Raw genomic sequence first — 16,040 nt, 5'->3', positions numbered from 1 at the left:
AAAAAAAAAAAAAAAAAAAAAAAAAAAAAAAAAAAAAAAACCCATGCTCCCAACTCCTTAAGTAAAGCTCTATAAATCAAGTGCTTAAACATACAGTGTCAATCTACATATTTAAAGAAAATGCAAATAATTTGTTGGGTAAAATTGTTGTATACATTATGTCTCTGTAATATGGAAAGTCATCATCCATTATGTAATTTTCATTCCTTTAGTTATTAACCTTATTTTTAAAATAATTTATACCTAGCCTTCTGCCAAGGAGGACTGATAGGGGTTGTTTGTTAAATTGACCTCTTCAACTATCAGTTGGGCCTATGTATGTCTCTATGGGATATATAGAGGGTTGTTCTGTTCTGTGTTAAGAGAGCTTAGGTAAAATGCACACTGTGGTGGACTTTTATTACAAATGCTCCTGGTTAATGATGTAAAGGGCCCTGTGCTTTTATGGACTTGACAAGAATTTTGCTTCTTGAATGTCTATCTTTATTTGGTCTCTCATTCAAAATGTAGTAAATGAAGCTGATATCACTCACACTCACTGACTCTTCCTTGGCTTCTATTTTAAAGAGCAGTAACCACTCATGTATACAGTGTCATGAAACTGCCATGAAAAAGGAAGTATGCAGGGCTGCTTAGGTCACAGGATCTGGCAATCTTGAAAGTCCTGCCTAGACTGACATTATTACACCAAAATCAGTGGCCTGTCCCTGTTGCCTTCTTTCCCCAAGTACTCTGTTCTCCTCACTAGATCAGATGAGAGATTATTTCTTTCCCTAACATGATTCAATTTTTTTAAATCAGCTAATGGGATAGTGGACCAGCAGCAACAATTTAAAAACCTTTATGATAAGCATTCATAAATTTTGAAATTATAATTAGCTCTGTCATGTGTAATAAAGGGCAGAGGTGTGTAAGTAACCTTTTCGGTTTTTTGACTTTGAAAAAGAAAGTCTGTTCTTGAATTTTAATATGAGTGTCTCTGATGTCCTAGAAGTTCATAACCCCTGAAATTCATAACCTGATTCAAGAGGAATTGGAAAACTGTCCAGTTTCCCCATCCCTACCCAGAAAGTGTATGCAGTGAGGGGGATAACATAACAGAGAATTTTAAAACAATGTTTATCGTAGTTAGCCTCTGGATAGGTAAATACTGATGCATTTTTATTTCTGAAAGCAAGGATAGTCTTAAAATTTTCTTTCTGTATTGCCTAAAATCAAAAGATGTGGGTTCCCTCTTGGTGCGTAGACATTATCCCCACAAGATCAGTGAGATTTTAAATTTTCGAAAGTAGAGAATGGGAGGTTAACAGAAGTGTCCTGGGGATTCTGAGGACCAACCCTGCTTTAACATACTGTGACACATTTTGTAAGAAATGATGTAAGTCATAACATGAAGCTATTGTACTTTGTTTTCTGAAAGCCAAAAAAAAGAAAAGTCAATAATATTTTTCTTGAACCTGTAGAAAGCTCTTCTCTTGTGTCACTTGGCTTCCTCAGCAAAAATGTATCGGGAACTTGGAGTCTGCACTATATGCTTTTGTATCATTGTTTAAAATTCCATTCTAGCCCCTTGTCTTATGACTCTCACTTTTTCCCTTTGGAATTAACAAGGAGAGACACCAGAGAAAGTCACTCAGAAGGACAGAAAACAAAGGGCGAATATTATCCTTGTACATAAGCCATGTCAGACTATTGTGAATCTAGAGCGAACTACGCCACTGCTACTACCCATTTTAATAACCTGTAATGGAATATCTGCTCCGCTTTATCTGTATGCTCATCTTTATGAGACACTCTGCAAATTGCGATGGAAAAGAGGCCCCAGATCTTTACCCACAAAAGAAGAAGTGCAAAGAGTTTATGGGGAGGAGTCCCTTCACCACCCACAGAAACAACCCCTTGCGCTTCTACTGTCATTTACTAAAGCAGATGCTTTTCTTTTAACAGAGGAATTCAAGGGCTCCACCGTGGTTGAACTGATGAAGAAGGAAGGCACCACCCTCGGGCTGACGGTCTCGGGTGGAATTGACAAGGACGGCAGGCCAAGAGTATCTAATCTGCGGCAGGGAGGAATTGCTGCTAGGTAACTGCATTGTGTGGAAACGTAGAAAGAGGACTGCATGATGTAATTAATTCAAAAGTTAAAGCTCCATCAGAAAAGGTCACTAGTAAACAAATGACACTGCTATCTGCCGGGCAGAAGCATAGGGGGGTACGTTTCAGAAGCATGGCTTTGCTGGCCTGTGCCAGAATCACCAGGGAGCTCTCGTGCCTTCTCCTAAGATTTTAATTTTAAAGTGTCTGTATGGATCTAGTCCTCAGATTGCCACTGAACAGCAGACAGGCTGCAGTGGGCGTGAGATGGTCCTCTCATCTAATGGGGAACAGATGACCCATATGCTGTGGATAAGGGGAAACTGCCACAGAGGGATATGACAAGCCTAGAAAATGAGGGAGGCCCAACTCCAAGTTTCTAAGTAACAATTTTGCTTCTCCTGCATATTCTCAACTTTTCTACTTGTGAGATTTTCCTTTCATTAAGACAAAGAGGTGGTTTCCAAAAAGACAGAAGTCTTGGGTGAGCAGGTCTCATTTTGTCCTTGTTCTGATGAACTGCAGATTGCACTGCATCTTGCTGACAGCAGAATGTCCTGGGTGCTGGGCAGCGGTAGGCTTGCTTTGCAGACAAATTCTAAATCTACCTCATAAAGAGGGGGTGGAATGCCCAGGTTTCATTCAAAGTGAGGTTAATGTCCCTTAAGTCCTGGACACCAATATTTGTGTCCACGTAAGCACAAATTAAGTTTTAGAGTTCTTAACTTATAAAGTGTCACCTGAAATAGTGATTACTTTCGATGATCAACCTTTTGGTACAGTTTATAAGCTCAATCCAATTGATTGCTCCATGATCTGGGGAATTGTTTGTAAAACAGGCTGATGTCAACACAAGCACCTTAGTCTCCTTCCTTCGGTTTTTTTTTTTCTTTTTTTTGCATTTTTATTTTTTTGTGTGATTGAAGGACAGTTGATTTACAATGTTGTGTTAACTTCTGCTATACCGCAACATGATTCAGTTATACATATACATTCTTTTTTATGTTCTTTTCCTTTATGATTTTTAAGAGAGTTCTTTCCACACCATAGCCTCCTTTAACTTTTAACATTTGTGGCCAATCCATGATGCTAGGACTTCCTATGTCTCCAGGGCTTCTGCATATGTAGCCCCTAAAGCAAGTGTGATTGGCAGGGGAGAGGGTAAGAATGTGGTTTTCACATGTATTGATGCTATAATTAAATGTAGCACTGTGCCAGTTATGTTGAGTATTATCGATCACCAAATATTTATTATTTAAGCCACTACCATTTAACAGGTAGTAAACCAAAATAAGTAAAGATCAGATCCCTGCCCTAGGAGGGTTTATAATCTATTGGGGGAAATAAGGTATAAAAAACATGAAAAGTTTGGGAGCAATAATCGCATTGCATAATAGTAAAAAGCAACAACATAAGGGTTGTCACAGAGCATTAGGCAATTAAGTTGCCAAATAAGTGTCAGTCAGTAAACCTGAGTTAAGAGTGACAACACGGACTGCTGGCTAGAGCGGATTACAGAGGCTTCGAAGGAGGAATGATTGGAGCTGGGCTTATGTAAAACAAATGAACTTGGTATTTTTATTCAGGGAGAAAATATTATTGAATTAAGTCCTATCATAGTTCTTGCTGCCTGCTCTTGGTTTAAAAGGAGAGTTTGACTAAAAGCCCCAAAGGAGCCAAGGTTCTCTTACGATGGTGAAGAGAGAATGTTACTGAAAGCCAGTACTTTTGTTGCACTTTCTTCTTCACCAATACTTTTTTTTATTAGTCCCGCTATAAGCAATAAATAGCAAAATAAGCTCACCCTCTGGTTGGCCCTGGACACACTCCTGGTGAAGATACCAAAAGTGGTGAAATGTCCAAAAGGCAGGCAGCAAAAATGAGAGGGAATGAGAAGAAAGGGAAAATTCTAGTGTGTCCAGGATCTGGATAATCTGCCCCAAGAGCACCACCTCTTTATGGGCAGAGCAACTAAAAATAACGTTCTCTTTATTTTGTTTTACGGTGCTCCTTAAAAGTAAAAGAGGTAGAGGGTTAGGAAGAAATTGGAGACAGCAGCAGACCCAGTACAGGACTTCCGAAGTGTGCAGCCAGCATGAGAAGAGGGATCCACTGAGTCTCTCTCGTCCACCCTCCGCTGCACACCCGCTCTTAGGAACCAGCCACATCCTAGGAGCCAGGACTCCAGCTGCGTCGGCATTCTGGGCTTGCATGCTTATCCATGATGGGGAAGACGGAAGTATGGTCAGACTGGCCTACGGAAAGGAGGGGTCCACTGAGGTGACATTCTCTGTTTTGCAGAAGTGATCAGCTGGATGTGGGTGACTATATCAAAGCAGTGAATGGCATCAACCTGGCCAGATTCCGCCACGACGAGATCATCAGCTTGCTGAAGAACGTCGGGGAAAGAGTGGTTCTTGAAGTCGAGTACGAGCTGCCGCCAGTCTGTAAGTCATTACAAGCCAGGGGCAGAACAGCTGCACCACGTTTTGGCCTAAAACTATTGGTTCCTATCTTTTTCTCTTTTGCCATCATTGTCTTATTACAGGAATGGGAGAGTATAGTTTCTTAATATTTAAAACTTATTTGAATTGCTATAGCCTACTCAGGAAGAATGTAAAAGAGCATAAATAATGATGCAATTATCTAGGACTCACGTTTCATTAAGGCCATCTGTGAACATCATAACTGTACTTAAGCTATTTTAATAAATTGTCCACATATTTATAAATTCTGTGCCTAAGTTCCATCCAGGCTTTGTACTTAGTGACTAAGTTTAGGAAAAGCATGTTTAACGTGATTTCTATTGATTCTTGTATAGTTACGTTCATTTCTGAAGCATGAAACTAGAATCAGAATACATTGTTAAGTAATAATAATAGACATAATAAAAGCGCAGCCAACATATTTTGAGAGCTTACTAAATGTCCAGCGTTATAAGGAACCCCTTTTATTGGTACTTAAATCCTCACCACAAAGAAAGTCAGCACAGCAGAGCTGAACTTTGATGTCAAATAGCCAGTTAAGGGCTTCCCTGGTGGCGCAGTGGTTGAGAGTCCGCCTGCTGATGCAGGGGACACAGGTTCGTGCCCCAGTCTGGGAAGATCCCACATGCCACAGAGTGGCTGGGCCTGTGAGCCATGGCCGCTGAGCCTGCACCTCCGGAGCCTGTGCTCCGCAATGGGAGAGGCCACAGCAGTGAGAGGCCCAAGTACCGCAAAAAAAAAAAAAAAAAAAAAGCCAGTTAAATCCCAGCTCCAACTTTTACAAGCTACATGCCTTTGAGAAAGTTACTTAAGCTTCTTGTGTTTCAGTTTGCACATCTGAAAAATGGGGATGATATTAGGAATCTATGGTATTACTCACAGATCTGTTATGAGGATTAAATGAGTTAGGTTTTGTATAGCATTTAGGACAGTGCCCGACACTATAAAAGTTTTTGTTAAATAATAAATATATAAATCAATCAAAACTGTAAGAGAGGCATTATTTTCATTATTATTCTCATTTTTACAGAGACTTAAATTAAATCTTTCCCAAATTAGTAGGCATCAAAGTCAGCTCTTTGCTCTTCTATACTACTGAGAACTCAGACTGATTATTACTAACCGATAATAATTCATTTGTTTAGCAATGACTTATTGGCATCACTATGTTCCAGTCCCCACAAAGTACATCGGTGGAATTTATATTCTAGCAGGCGAAGACAGATATTAAAATAAAACCACAGTAAATAAGTTAATTAAAATTGACTCTTGAACAACAAGGCGGTTAGGGGTGCCAGCCCTCCACGCAGTTGAAAATCAATGCATAACTTATGAGCCCTCCATATATATGGTTCCTCCAAAACCAAGGTTCTTCCATATCTGCAGATTCAACCAGCCAGGTATAGTGCAGTACTGTGGTGTTTACTATGGAAAAAAATCCACATATACATGGAGCCATGCAGGTCAAACCCATGTTGTTCAAGGGTCAGCTGTATGTTGTATGAACGTTAGGGGTCAAGAATGCTGTGGGGAAAAGAAAATAAAGCAAGGAGGGGGGTTGGGAGTGCTGAGCTGGGGATGGGATTGCAATTTTAAATAGAGTGGTTAGGAACAGTTTCACTGAAAAAATGACCTTACTCAGCGACTTGAAGGCGGTGAGGAAGTTAGCTGTATGGATTTCTGGGGGAAAAGAGTTCCAGAAAGAAGGAAAAGCCAGTGCTAAGATCAAAAGCAGGAACATATCTGGCATTGTTCTAGAAACGTTAAGAAGGGCGGTGTGCTGGAGCAGAGTAAGCATGCAGAGAAGTGGGGGGGAGGTGGTCTGAAGTGTAAAGGACAGGAGCGTCTGTGTAGGCCATCGGAGGGGCCTTAAGTTTTGCTCTGAATGATGCGGGAAGGCATTGTATGATTTGGGGCAGAGGAGTGACATGATCTGATGTATGTTTTCAAAGGCGCCTCTAGCTGCTGTGTTGAGAATAGACTGCAGGGACAGGGTAGAAGTTTGGAGGACTATTGCAGTGATTCAGATAAAAGATGGTGGTGGAGACGGTGACAAGCACTCACATTCCTCATCTATTTTGAAGATAGAGCCAACAGGATTTCCTGATGGATTTAATGTGGGTTGTGCAGAAAGAGAGGAGTGAAGGCCCACAGGGGGTTTTGAGTCTGAGTAACTGGAAGGATGGAGTTGCCATGAACGGGGGTGGGTAAGAATGCAGGCAGAGCTGACTTGCCAGGAGAAGCTCAGTAGTTTGTTGTTTGAAATGCTACAGTTAAGGGGCCTATTTGCCATGCTGAGAGAAAATGTCAAGACGAGAGCTGGAGATACGGTTTGGCATTTGGGAGAAAGATCTGGACTAGAAATGTAAATTTAAGAGTAATGGGACTATAAATGGTGTTTGAAGCTTTGGGACCAGATGACAGCACTCAGAGAGTGAGTGTACATACTAATCATAAATTCTTATTCTTAACATAAAATCTAACACTGAAAATCTAATGGTGATTTTACAACAAAATCCATTGGAATCTGTGTTCTGAAACCTTGCTACAATGTTTTTCATTTTCATTAAGAGCAGGCAGTGAAATAGAGTGTTGAGAGCTTGGGCTGTGTCACTAGTTAAATGTCAGTTTTGTCCCTTTCTAGCTTTGTGACTTTGGGCATTTTATTTAAGTTCTCTGAGCCGTAGGTTTCTCAGCTATAAAACAACTATAATGGATGTAGAATTTTTGTAAGAATTCAAGGCTATAATCCTGTAAAGTATTTAGATCATAAGCACATACTCACTAAGCCATAGTGCATCTTAGCCATTATTACCATTATTATTATTATTATTACTACTACTACTACACTGAAAGTACTGTGTTTTCTTGAACTTAAAGTCAGTTTGCTTTGAAATCACTATCTTAAACCACTGCTAAGGAGTTAAGAGGTGTCAAATATCTAGAGCTAATGCTCTTTGATTAACCATTTGTATTCTAGTGGGTAAATGAATATCAATAAAACACAACCTCTTCCTAAGAGGAACTCTTAGTATAGCTCTCAGGGTGAGGCCAGTAGTGGAGATTTGCTGAGTATTATCCAGCAAATCCAGATCATCCAGATCTGGGGATTTCAGGGTAGATTTGAAGGAGTTTATGTAGGTCCAGTAGGAAGACGAACATTCCAGGCACAGGATATGGCAAGGAGGTAAGAAGATAGTCCAGTACGTAGGTTGAACTGCAAACGGTTTGGAGTTGCTGGAACACAAAGGGAAAGAGAGGGCCTAGAGAAGGATGAGGCCAGTGAGGTAAACAGGAAGCAAGTGAAGGAGGGCTTTATAAGCCATGTGGGTAGAGTGTGGATGGTGTCAAGTGGGCAATAAGGAGCCTTTAAAAGCTTTTAAGGCCAAGGAACAGCATCATCAGATCAGGGTTTTTAGACATATTTTAAGAGGTCAAATGGAGAACAGATCAGAGGCTATAAGCCCCAAGGCTGTTATAATTTCCCAAAGGAGAGGTAATATCCTGAATAACTATAGCATTCATAGGGTTAAAGAGGAGAGGGTGGGCATCAGAAATATTCAGTGGTTGGTGATTATACCAGCTTTTCCTCCCTCACACAGTAAAGCTGATGGAAAAAGAGAAAATATTTTTAAACACAAAAGTGTGAATTTTGTGGTAGAAATCAGATAGAAGAGGTCTATTCGCCAAGGATTATCTCTGTCTCCTTCTATTATGTTAGATAAATTGATAAGATCTGTGAGTTCAGGGAGGTTGAAGGGATTAATAAGCCTCCCTTTCACTGAGCTTAGACAGCCAGAGCAGGAGCAAGCCAGCAGCAGTGAGCGCCCGGGAGGAGAGCTGCCTGATGAAAGGTAGGCCACCCGAGGCCGAGACTGTAACTCTCTCAACAATCACAGCAATCTGAGGCTCAGCCAATCCCAGAGTCCAGAAAGAATTGGAGGAAGGTTTGTGTGTGTGTGTGTGTGTGTGTGTGTGTGTGTGTGTGTGTGAGAGAGAGAGAGAGAGAGAGAGAGAGAGAGAGAGAGAGGGAGAGGGTGAGAGAGAAAGAGAGAGAGAATGGTACAGAGACAGAGATCTGATAGAAGAAAAATGAAACTTTTACCTTGGGCAGGGCACTTACCTTTTCTGAGATTCAGTTTCTTAGTGAAAAGGAAATAGTTGATCTTCATGAGCTCTAAAGTTCTTTTTGACTCTAAAATTATGTGGTGTTTTGAGACCGTATTTAGAGAGAATGTTACCAGGCTGTATCTTGAGTATTAGTGTGTTCAAAATTGGTCTAGAGGAGTGCCTTCAAATTTTTTGGTCGCATAACCCCTAAAGAATTTTGAAATATTACATAATTCTCATCCAATTTTTAACACCTAAAATTCTTTATGATAAACTTCAGTAGTTGGATAGGATATAATTTTTAGCATGATGCTTATTTTATACATCTTTGAATACCATTTCCATTCAAACCTTGGAGCTACAGATTTACCTCATTTGTTTTATGGAAAACATCTGCCACAGAGTCTTATTTTCAAAGGCAGTCCTCACCGTTAAACCATCAGCTAAATCAGACTAGCTTTTTATTGGAAGGAATGCTTCCTTAATTCAAGTAAATGTGTTAAAGCATGTCCCTGTGACAGCCTTATTACTTCTCTTTTCTAATTCTAAGAAAGATAGACAGATGATAGATGATGATGATGATGATATGAGGGGGAGGTGCGGCGTGGTGGGCGTCCCAGGCCTCCTCCCCATGGTTCCTTCTGGGATGTAGTCTGAAGAAGCATCAGCTACCCAGGGGAAGCTCTTCCTGTGACAGTGGCAGAGGGAAAACAAGACAAGCCCAACCACAGGAGCACATTTCCAGACTCTGCTTACGTGTCTTAACACCCCATTGGCTAAAGCAAGTCAGCTGTGCAAACCCAATGTAATGAGGTAGGAAAGTGCACAACTCCTATTCTCCTATGGGAAATAGTATATATTGATAATTTAGAAAAACCAAGTCCACCATAGTAAAATAGAGAATGTCACTTTATGTTATAGAAGTATATGCATATGCACATATAGAAACAAGGGACAACAGTACAGCTAAAATACTAGGGAGGAACATTTTTGCATTATAAAATTGGTTTCTACCTCGCCTTCATATGTGCCCAGTTTGATTTTTGGGGTAAGCCCCTTAATTGGATCTCTATGTCCACATACACACATGTGAAGTAATGAGTAAGATTCACGTGGCCAAACAGGGTGTCTGGTGCTGAATATGAAAACCCAGTCGCCAAGAGCCAGTCATGCAAATATAAATTATAAAGACCAAATCTATTTCATTAAATATATTAAAATGTAGTCAACATTCCCATTTATCTTTGTAAATGATGAACAGCAATAGTGTGGATAATCTAAAGCTGTAGATAATCCCCGAAGTCTATATTGACTTTAGATTTGTTTGTAAGATTTTATGGTCAGCAAGATTTAGTTCAAGCAAAATTGAAATTACAGTGCTTTGCGTCCCCAGAACAGACACTCAGCCAACAAGGACAGGTGGCCCAGAATTAGAATTTGGTTGTATATAATTGAAAGTTGATTTAATGATTAAATGAAATAAAATTTGTAAACCGCTTTGCAGAGTTCCTTGCATACAGTAGATGCTCATTAATTATGTCTCTCCATATCTTTTCCTTAATAGAACAGAAAGATCATGTTCTTAACCAGGTCTTCAAGTGGCTTGTTGGGTCATGGAAATAAGAAAACTTTTGGTTTGAACTCAGTTTTTTACATTTAATTAAAACCGTACCTCAACACTTTCAGCTATTTGTATGCACTGTTCCTAGCTGATTAGAATAAACTGAAATTCCCCTGATAGCAAGAATATGACATTTAATTAAATCAGCAGCGTACCAAAACATTTTGTTCAACTGTAGGTTTATGTTGTTTTTTTAGCAGATCCAAGTTCTTATTGTACTTTATGTCCCAGCTGGCTGTGTGCAGTTTTGTGAATTTAACTGTGTACTTTTCATAATCATGTCCATTCCTTTGAGGATTCAGAATTTCTGATAATTAAAAAATAATTATAATTAATGCTTAATTAAAATTACTTCCTATTTCTGTCAATGGCAAGAAATGTTCTTTTCAAAGATACCTTTAAATTCTGTCTGTATGTTTCTTGTTGACAGCTTGATGTAATAAGCCCTTCAGGATCTAGTAACAATGTAAAAAATGTGTCATTGATAATGAACACAGCCTTAGACAATTAGACATCACTGTACAAATTCAAGACAAGGAGTTAAGACCATCAAATTCTATAGATTGACAACCCTTGTCTCCATGAATAAAAATATCCTTGTATCCATAATGATAAAATATTTTTTAAATCTAGCAAGAGTATACTGTATAATCAGAATTACTAGTTTCTTGAAAAAACAGTCTTAAAGAGTAGTTTAGTTACCATTCATATAACTTCATATAACTTATCCCCTCGTGTATAATGTAATTAGAGATAGCAACTTGGCAATGGAATTTCATTTTGTGAAATGAGAGCAGTAACCAGGCAAACACAACCTAAGCATGATAGTATCAAGTAAAATTAAGTAGATCTTTATTTTATTAGTCAGTAATAATATTTTGAATGTACTTCGAATTTCTTTTTCTCTCCAAGTTTCATTCAGGTTGCTGTTATCTTTGTTTAATTGCTATGCATCATGTCAGAAAATCAATTTGCATCAGCTTAACCTATTAATGGTAATCTGAGAGTAATACTTTTCCTTCTTGTGCTAGCTTCAAAAATAAATATAGAGGCAGTAATTATTTCATAAGTTTTATAAAAATCATATTATTTTTGCATTATACAAAAGGAAAACAATTCTATTTATCATATGGAGATTGTCTCTCTTGTTATATAGAATTTTAACAATGTGAACATTATGCTCTGTCTAAAAACTGCCTACACGGGAGGAAAGGAAGTATCTCTGATTTTGATTCCACCTGGACCTATATAAGTCATTTATGCACATGACTATTTTATGGTTTTGTATGTCATTCCAATTATTTTTTGTAACATTTTCTTTAAAAACAGATTTTTTTGCTGTTTTATTACTCAACAAGAATTATTTGCAACAAGGGAATTGTAGTATTTTATGCCTGTCAAAAAATCCAGAGACGTTATTATGATGTAAGACTTATATTTTCTCTCTCTTTCCTGCATTCAGCTGTTCAAGGATCGAGTGTTATTTTCCGAACGGTGGAGGTCACGTTACATAAAGAAGGCAATACCTTTGGTTTTGTAATACGAGGTAGGTGGCGGTTAGAAAATAGAACTAACACATATTCTTGGAGAATTTGTCAGTGAAATACTGGGAGTGAACTAGAAAGTCATCCTAAAAAAGACTGGTGTTTTCAGTGCCTAAAGTCACATTATAATATTTGCACCCATTTTTCTTTAAAGAAATAAAGCAGTAATTGGGAATCACAGTGGAATCCAAATGATCTAGCTAATTTATTCCAGTTTGTTAATACAGAACAAGAAGCCATTATTTGTAAACCTTGTGAACTCACAGTCATCCTACTGATTGGCCACTTGTCAACATGTCTTTTGTCTTCCCTTTTATACTTTTCTATATCACTGAGTCAAAAATGTTGATGAATATGGATGATTTGATTTAATGCACTAAGATTAAGTAACTTTGTTTAAATTGTTTTCTCCTAAAATACATCTTGTTACTGTAGCTTCCACCTGATGTGCATCAGCTCAATTCATCTTATTTTGGAATGATATGAATAATAAAAATGTCAGGTGACTCCAACTTGTCTACAAAACCATTAATTCTGAGCTGTAATTCTGGCTTTTATTATTTTAGTTTTCTTATTAGTAATTTCATCCCTTAAAGATTACACATACAAGGGACTTCCCTGGTGGCGCAGTGGTTAAGAATCCACCTGCCAATGCAGGGGACATGGATTCAAGCCCTGGTCCAGGAAGATCCCACATGCCCCAGAGCAGCTAAGCCCACGAGCCACAACTACTGAGCCTGCATGCCACAACTACTGAAGCTTGTGCACCCTAGAGTCCATGCTCTGCAACAAGAGAAGCCACCCCAATGAGAAGCCCGTGCACCACAACGAAGAGTAGCCCCCGCTTGCCACAACTAGAGAAAGCCCACGCATAGCAACGAAGACCCAACACAGCCAAAAATAAATTTATTTTTAAAAGGCTACACATACATTAATAACTCATAATTCCTAGTATGACAATGAGGTTCAATAGGGAACTAGATAAGCATCAGGAATTTTTTAACATTTCTTGATTTTTTAATTTGTTTTTACCTATTACATTTTGTACTTCACCAGAGTCAAAATTCTATCAAAATTAGTAAGACATTAATTAAAATTAACTAAGCATCTTAATAAATGTACATACATCAAGGAATAAAACAAATGTGTTCACTTATACAGACTTGCCTTAATGACTGAGCTTTGGGCATTAGGTTCAGTTCTGTGTGAATCATTTAGAAAATCAATCAATCAAATGTTCATTAACGACATGTCAACATGTCAGCATCAGGCAGAGTACTATGGAGTCATGAGACAGGACCCCTATCTACAGGAGATTACAGTCCAGTGAATTTAAGACGTAAGTTGATAAAGTACCCAAATGAATATTAGAGAAAACAGGCAACTAGGAACCCATGGAGTGGTTTAGACCAGTAGTTATTACACTTTTCTAACCAAGTCCTACATTTAGGTGGAGTGACAGACTCCAAGATCATTTACCTTAACCATTTTCAAATTTCTGTGCAAAAAATCTAGATGATTATAATGAAAAGTCAGTGTACAAGTAATTTTAGCTTGGAGGGTGGTATATACAAATCTGTTTTTGAAATATAAATATGAAAGAGAGGCACTCTTGAATCGCATGCCTACAAGCCTGATTATTGAAATACTGCAGTAAAAAATACTGCTGGTGCAGATATTCATCACTAGCTGCTGTATGGTTAATCAATAAAAAATCAAATTGCTAATGAAAGAGCTAAATCAACAGTAATTTATCACTTAAGAACTAAAAAGAATAGAAGCAATTGCAATCTACAACCACCTCAAGACAACTGATGATATGATGCTAACAAATGTCCTTCCCACAATTGGCAGGAATTTCAAATAGCCATGTGTACATGCATAGTAAGAATATTTTAAGATGAGCCTAGACTCCTACCTAGTACATGGTAGGCACTTAATAAATGGAAGAATGAATGAATGAGGCCTAGATTTGTGTGGACATTAGACTTTTTGGTATTATACTGGTTTTAAAACCTTAGTAATAATAAGCCAATTTTAGTTTATGAGTACCAAATTTTTGTAGGTTTTAATAACTCCCTTAGTATGTCGGTTGAACATAAAAATGTGTCAAATTTTACATAATTTTTAATGAGAATAAATAAAGAACTTATATTTTCAAATCAATTTGAGGCCCATCTGGAGGGTCTTCTTGCTCAAAAGGTGGCCATTGCCCATCCCTTAAGAGTTATTGGTTAATCGCAGAGTTGCAGAATGAGAAAGTACTGTGGATAAACACTATCATGGCAGGTAAAACATTATGGCATAGATGGGATTTGAGCTTAACTTAGATCAATGGGGACTACCAGGACATTCAGGGAGGAGGGAGGGGAAGATATTGCAGATGAAGCATATTCATTTAGTGCTGGAGAATTTCTTCGTACCCAATTAGGATGGATCTTTTAACAAAAAACCAGGCTTTTAGCTGATGAATGGAATTACGTTTCTAATGCTATATGTCACAGATCCAAACACCTTCACTGCCCAAACAATAGAAACTTGTACCCATAAAATGAAAAATGATGTTCTGGCCTAAATCATGGAGAGTTAAATTTCTCTTAATTCCTTTGCCACCAAGCCAGAAGATGGTTTAGGTTAACAGGAAAAATCAATGAACTTATTTATAAAACAGAAAGAGAGTCACAGATGTAGAAAACAAACTTATGATTACTGGGGAGGAAGGGAGGGAGGGATAAATTAGGAGATTGGGATTAACATATACACACTATATATAAAATGGATAACTAATAAGGACCTACTGTAGAGCACAGGGGACTCTACTTAATACTCGGTAATGACCTATTTGGAAAGAGTATCTAAAAAGGAGTGGAGATACTTTGCTGTAGAGCAGAAACTAACACAACATTGTAAATCAGCTATACTCCAATAAAAGAAATTTTTAAATAGATGAATAAAATTATGATAAATTTTTTAAAAAAGGAAAAATCACTCTGCCACTAATTTGCTTTTCACTTTGGATGAGGAAATTTCTCTAGTCATTCTCAACTATAAAATTGTAGGTATGTGTACGCATTTAACATATGGAGCCCAATATTCAGATTTGGTCTGCATTGTGTCCCTAGCATTGATATTATTCTAATAGCATGCCAGGTGGGTCATGTTAATGGGCAACCAGGATTGAAAACACCACTGGTCTCTGAGTGGTCTTTATTATGCTTTACAGCTCCAAACATCTAGAATGTAAGTGAAGCACAAACTAAACTTGGCTCATTATTTCAAATAATGACATAATGTCACATACCAATAAATTTAGAGTTATCTCTCTCACACTTTAACATGTATTCACTGTTACATACTTGTATTTGGACCTCCAAATCAAAATAGTGGAAAGTTTTCTTGCTGTCTTCAGCCCCTTTCCTCTTCTTCTTTTTTTTTTTTTTTTTTTTGCGGTACACGGGCCTTTCACTGCTGTGGCCTCTCCTGTTGTGGAGCACAGGGTCCGGACATGCAGGCTCAGCGGCCATGGCTCACGGGCCCAGCCACTCCGCAGCATGTGGGATCCTACCAGACCGGGGTATGAACCCGTGTCCCCTGCATTGTCAGGCGGACTCTCAACCACTGCGCCACCAGGGAAGCCCCTCTTTCCTCTTCTAAATCAATAGCCCTCAGGGGAAAATACACCTATCTTTTTATGATCACCTTGCAAAAAAGAACTTACATAATGGTATTTATGTAAATATGGTTAAACATGTGCTGTAACTTATTGTCATGATTTTCATTAAAAAAATTTTTTGCTGAAAAAATTCGGAATTTTCTTTTTTAATTAAGGAAGAATTTTGAAAGAAGCCATCAAATTGATTGAAAGAAATAAAATACTGAAATAGAGCTTTTACCAATCAACCAGACTGAATGAATCTCTTGTAATAGCAATGAACATAAAGGAAGCATTTGCTTTCATCAAGAACAGTGAATGCCTTTTAAAGTTTCTCTTAAGCTAGGTTCTTTAAGCTGACCTCTTTACCAGTGCCAAATTTGGGAAATGGCACTCTGTTCTACAAGACAAACGTTAAATGTTACATGATGGTGAGAGGGTACACAGCAGAAGCAAGAAGAATTACAGTCCTGCAGCCTGTGGAATTAAAACCACATTCACAGAAGTATAGACAAAATGAAAAGGCAGAGGGC

General features: G+C 38.2%; 1 protein-coding gene across 11 annotated transcripts in view; it reads left to right on the top strand.

Moving 5' to 3' along the window:
- The window catches only part of GRIP1 (glutamate receptor interacting protein 1), a gene marked incomplete at both ends in the record, with an annotated part of 711,329 nt that overhangs the window by 522,707 nt on the left and 172,582 nt on the right, over window positions 1-16,040 (top strand). For all 11 annotated transcript variants that reach the window (XM_079716052.1, XM_079716060.1, XM_079716058.1 and 8 more), the window contains 3 exons: window positions 1,948-2,083; window positions 4,396-4,541; window positions 11,774-11,857. In XM_079716052.1, coding sequence (XP_079572178.1) covers window positions 1,948-2,083; window positions 4,396-4,541; window positions 11,774-11,857 — 366 coding nt within the window. The remainder of the gene's footprint in view (window positions 1-1,947; window positions 2,084-4,395; window positions 4,542-11,773; window positions 11,858-16,040) is intronic.

The sequence above is a fragment of the Hyperoodon ampullatus genome, assembly GCF_949752795.1.
Source record: "Hyperoodon ampullatus genome assembly, chromosome: 11".
Classification (NCBI taxonomy): domain Eukaryota; kingdom Metazoa; phylum Chordata; class Mammalia; order Artiodactyla; family Ziphiidae; genus Hyperoodon; species Hyperoodon ampullatus.
Note: the sequence above shows the minus strand (reverse complement) of the source record. Positions and strands in the feature narration are given on the sequence as shown.